Source organism: Sinocyclocheilus anshuiensis, unplaced genomic scaffold (assembly GCF_001515605.1).
Source record: "Sinocyclocheilus anshuiensis isolate Anshui unplaced genomic scaffold, SAMN03320099.WGS_v1.1 scaffold1746, whole genome shotgun sequence".
Taxonomy (NCBI): domain Eukaryota; kingdom Metazoa; phylum Chordata; class Actinopteri; order Cypriniformes; family Cyprinidae; genus Sinocyclocheilus; species Sinocyclocheilus anshuiensis.
The window spans coordinates 687,044-692,110 of NW_015545562.1; the positions used below are offsets into that span (position 1 = coordinate 687,044).

At 39.5% G+C, this 5,067-nt stretch overlaps 1 protein-coding gene across 3 annotated transcripts in view; it reads right to left on the minus strand.

Annotated features, from left to right (window-relative positions):
* The window catches only part of LOC107698356 (serine/threonine-protein kinase MRCK alpha-like), a 67,381-nt gene extending 62,746 nt beyond the window's left edge, over positions 1-4,635 (minus strand). For 2 of the 3 annotated variants that reach the window (XM_016499322.1, XM_016499321.1), the window contains exon 1: positions 3,503-4,634. In XM_016499322.1, coding sequence (XP_016354808.1) covers positions 3,503-3,680 — 178 coding nt within the window. In that variant the 5' untranslated portion in view covers positions 3,681-4,634. Of the gene's footprint in view, positions 1-3,502 lie in introns of all 3 variants that reach the window. The other variant, XM_016499320.1, reaches the window with a different exon arrangement.
* Positions 4,636-5,067: the final 432 nt, after the last annotated feature.

The following is a 5,067-nucleotide window of genomic DNA, read 5'->3' on the forward strand; positions in this document are numbered from 1 at the left end:
AATAATCTGCTTGTTTCTGCATGTCTCTGAGTGGCGCTGTTTTATCTACTGCATACTGAAGTACGCATGATGCTAATGGTGTGTTCAGCGTCTACATAAACATGAACATCAGCAGAGCTGCTCTGAGAGAAAACGTAAATAAACATTTCCTAGTTTTATTTGAGAAAAACCATTGTCAAATACACTCTGAAACTCAAAGGTCCGCTACAACCCGTCAAAATAAAAGTTCGATTTAATTTGAAATTATGACAGAAATATATTAGCGTTGCACAATGTAGGCCTACTTCAAATTTATAATAACAACAATAATAATATTCTTTATAATAAAATAATTAATTTAAACATTGTTTTCAAGGAATATCATGTTTGTCCATGTTTTAACTTTGCCAAAAATAAAAGGAGTTGTAAATTTTCATTTAAAAACATTTGAAAGCATTAATTAAAATGTTCAAGTGTGATATTGATATACATAAGGTGTACAGCTTTACTTTTTATTGTTTTTTTTTTCAGAAGGGAGACTTCAATACTTTTATTAAAATGGTTTCAAATTTGTTGTAATAAAGGATTTGTTCACTCAAATAACTTGTTCTTGTTCTTTTAAGAGTCATTGTTACTGATAAGAATTATTGTTTAATATATACTGTGATAACCGTGAAACCGTGATATTTTCTGAGACGATTATCATACCGTGAAAATCTCATACCGTTACAACCCTACTATACACCAATGAAATTCACTGAATTTTATCACAGCAACATGTCCAAAAACTGTGGTATGTACTTTTTTTTGCAAGCGAAAACTATATTTTCACTGGTCAAAAGACTGAACAATATTTTCACTGGTCAAAGGATTCCATACATTAATCCAATTTGGTTTTGTACTGACAGTGCAAAATATTCTGTATTCCTGTAGGTTTTGGAACGTAGTGAGGGAATACCTGTTTAACATACTGCACTGCTTAAGAAAGCATCATGTGGGGAAACCCCGGCAAACCATTCCCCCAAGCTACCTCCAATCTTCTACAGGGTCAGTCAAGGGAAAACCAATGAAAAGCTGAAGCATGTACACATCTTTGCCAATTGGCCCTAGATCTATTTCAGTGAAAAGCCCAGAGACTCTGCATGAATTCACTCTTTCACAATACAAAATATAATCAGAACAATACAATATGGCTCTGGGTCACTGGTCTAGACTTGGTTGGCAATGGAAGGGAAGGAAATACGAATGAATCATTCATTATGTGTCTCGCATGGTTATGCATACATTTCTCTAGAGGACTGGGACATTCCAGGGGGTTTCGCATATAATTGCAGCTTAGCGGACTTGTCCCAACATAGATGTGATTCTCATTATGTTGTAGTACACTGTGACAGCCTCAATGCTCCAATTATGATCTGTCAATGCTGAATGTAGAATCCTCATCACTGTTCTTACCTATATCATCAGCGGCTGATGCGTCCTCAGAAACTGACAGACGCTGAGGAAAACCAGAGCAACTAGCCAAATTTATCCCCTCATTGCCTTTTGGTTACAAAGTTACACCAGACTTCCAGCCTCCTTTTTGAAATACAAACGCCGTAAAAAATGTGTTAGTGTGTCATAAAGAAGCAAGACATGCAGTCCCTTGTGAAGCTAAATTTGACCTTGGTGACAATAAACTGTGCCTTTGGTCTCCGTGCCAACGACGGTCACAGCTGCGTACATTGAAATGTGAATGAATGAGTGAGTGTGTGCTAATGAGCTCATGAGTGAGTGACCAATCCAGTCAGTTTTTAAATAGTCAAGTCCACAAAGGGCACAAACACTATGCGCAGCCGTTTCCCCATATGACATCATGTGTCCAGCGGCTCAGCGGAGTTTCCTGATGCTGCCCTACTGAGACTCCCCACAGGAAAAGGGCACTTACACTTTTTCGCATAAGCACACATGCACAATGACACACAATAGCTCTATCTCAAAAACGTCCTGACCTGTGTGTGACAGCAATGACCAGCACTGCCATCTCTATGGGCCTAACTAAGTCACCTGAAGGCTTGTTTGATTTGCATTTTCATTAAAATCACAGGACCAGAGGATTGTAAACAAAACACCAAACTAGGCAGGGACTGTGCTGTGAATTGGTGCTACATTCAGACGGTGGCCAGCGAATTTAAACGCATGCTGTTTGTTGCATTCTATTCATTTTGCAGAAAGTTACATAACATGACAGTTGATTATGCCAAACTTTTTTTTTTGCAGAGATAGAAGGCCATTCATTCTGCTCCATTTTAAGCTAGCAATAAGATCATTTACAAATAAATGTTTGCCATAAAATTTTGCATCTAAATGGTTCTCATCTAAATCATTTCAACAGTACTAGTTGTTTTCGATGTGATACTGACACATACTGTCTTGGATGTAAGAAGTTTGCTCTGCATGCTCTGCTCAATATACCATACCATCACTCTGAATTATGCTGTTGACTTAGGCTGTGTTAGGCAAGGCAAAGTCTAGACAAGTTTATTTATATAGTACATTTCATATGCAGTGATAATTCGAAATTCAAAGTGCTATATATTTATATTAAATAAAATATAAATATAAAGTAATTGAAATTTCAAATAATTCAAATAGTAATCATATATAGATTCATAAAATAAAAAATACAATAAAAAGTAAGAGAATAAAGAAACAAACTAATTAAAAAGAAAGAAAGGTGTATATGCATTAAAAGGAATATGATGGACTTAAAATAGACAGTTATGTTGTGTCTGTAATATGCTTTTTTTTTCTTAGATTAACAATTATGCTTTGTAAAGTGCCTTTACCACCAGCTGAAAAAAAAAACGGTAGGCTATATAAAGTAAACATAGTATTAATAGTAAAGCGGTCAATTGCGTGACACAGCTAGTCATGTGATTTCAACATGCCGGCGCCCATGAGGGGCAGACCCGCGTCATGTAGAATAAAACAGCTTTTTCTTTAAGACTGATTGCTCTCGAGTCTTTGTCATTTGTAAACTTTAAAACATTACAGAGTGCACCTTAAGCTACTGTCCGATAAATAATGTATAGCCATTTAAAACCAAAATAAACATGAACAATATGTAAAGAACTGTCAAGCCATTAAAAAAAAGAGCCAACATGCTATTCTGCTGCCGAACAAGCACACAGGCCATAAATAAATTAGTTTGTTTAGCTGTGGCCCATGTCAAAATGAAAGCCCACTGCACTGTATCCACCTTGTTTGAGCAGTAAGCAGGAAGACTCATTAAAGGTGAGCTTCACATTCCACATTCATGCACAAACCAGTCCAGCGATGATGTCAGCTTCATTTCTGTTTCCCCCTCAAAAACAACTCAATGAGTTTTCCGTGCAGCAACTTTAGTCCGTTAAACAGCTGGCTAACGTCAAACAATAAAACAATAGTTTGTTTGCCTCTCGCATGTCACGGTGAATCGCTACACAACTGACGTGTGGGACGCCTGAAAGACAAGGCGTGCAGTGCGTGAAATATGCCTTACCCCAGTCTAGGAACTCCAGGATGTTTTTCTCTCTTCTGAGGGGAGAATTATTGCACTCATCATACAGGCAAACAAGAATATCCAACAAGGTCTCCACGCTGAAGCACTGGCCGGTGGACTGAGACGGGCCATCTAGAATCAGCTTCTCCAGCTTCTTCAAACGCACCTCTCCAGACATGGTTTCAGTTGCTGCTGATGTCTCACAGTATGGTCAGTATTTGCTCCCACGGTAGCAAACGGGACCGGCCAGTGGAACACTTGCGTGAACGCTCCGGAAAAACTTAATGGCTCAGAAAATATTGTCGAGCCTAATCATGGTCCCTCTCGCACCGATGCGTCCATATCAATCCACAACATCATGAATTCACAGTCCTTAGATGTAGAGAACTTACAGCCATCGACCCTGCCCTGGCCGGTGGATTTGACGTATATAACCTAGGCTTAGGCTATGTATTCCCGATTTCAGCTTCTCCTTTGAAGGACACTTTTCACAAAACAAGTCACCAACGAAGTTTAAAGCAATCCCCTGAGATATGGTGATATCTGTGGTTATCCATTCTGCAGTAACAAAAGCGCATCAGCAGAACGAGATCTGCATTGCTACAAAGCCCCATATGCCCCTCCTCTGGCAGGACTGCGAAAGCCTTAGCAAGCTGTTTTTCCTTTAAATTCCTCTCTTCGTATATACGAAACGCTGGCGGAGGGAGCTGTTATAAACTGTTATGCACTTGTCGAGAGTAGCTTCGCGGCGAGGGGCTGGAAATACGCGTCCTCGTTCATGTCAGTTGGAGGACTCCGCGGCTCCGCTCCCGGTCGCCGTGTGTGTGTCTCTCACAGCTCGCTGCTGCTGCTGCTGCAGGCAAAACCCGACATCATCATGGCGACCGTCACGGCATCTGCTGCAGAGAATGGAGGGATATGCTGGAGGGAAACAGCAGAGTAGTGTATGCTAGAGAAGAGTGTGCGAATTATCCCCCAATTATTCGTTGACCTTCAGGGGGTCGACCTTTTTAGGGGATTTCTGTTAGCAATTTGCTGTTGAGATTCGTTTCGCGCAAGCCAAATTGTCTTTTAGCGCAGTGCGCTAACCGTCAACTGTTTTAAAAATGACAAAACACTTAAGCTTTCTTGTTTTTGCTTGTGGTAAATAAACAATAATGTGAAAACGGCAGGACTTTTTTGTTGACGTACGTCAGACAGTGACGGAAAGAACAACGTACTGTTGCTATGGTTACCAATGCAGGCAAACGCGACTTCTGTTCTTGAGCGTCTTATCGCACTATTTGTAGGCCTACTCTTAACTTTTTTTTCTTTTGGTTATTCATAAAATGCATTTTAAGTGTGTAATATATAAGAATACATACTTTTACAAACATTGTTTGGAGTTCATTGGTTTGGGTTAATTCCCACCTTGAAAGTATATGGAATTCGTATGTGTGTGTGTGTGTGTGTGTGTACCTACTTAACCATATTTTGGGGACAAATTTGTACCCAAAAGTAAGGTACTTTTTGACAAAATCTCAAAAACCTCCCTTTGGGGACGTCCTCATTTGTAAAACTGGTAT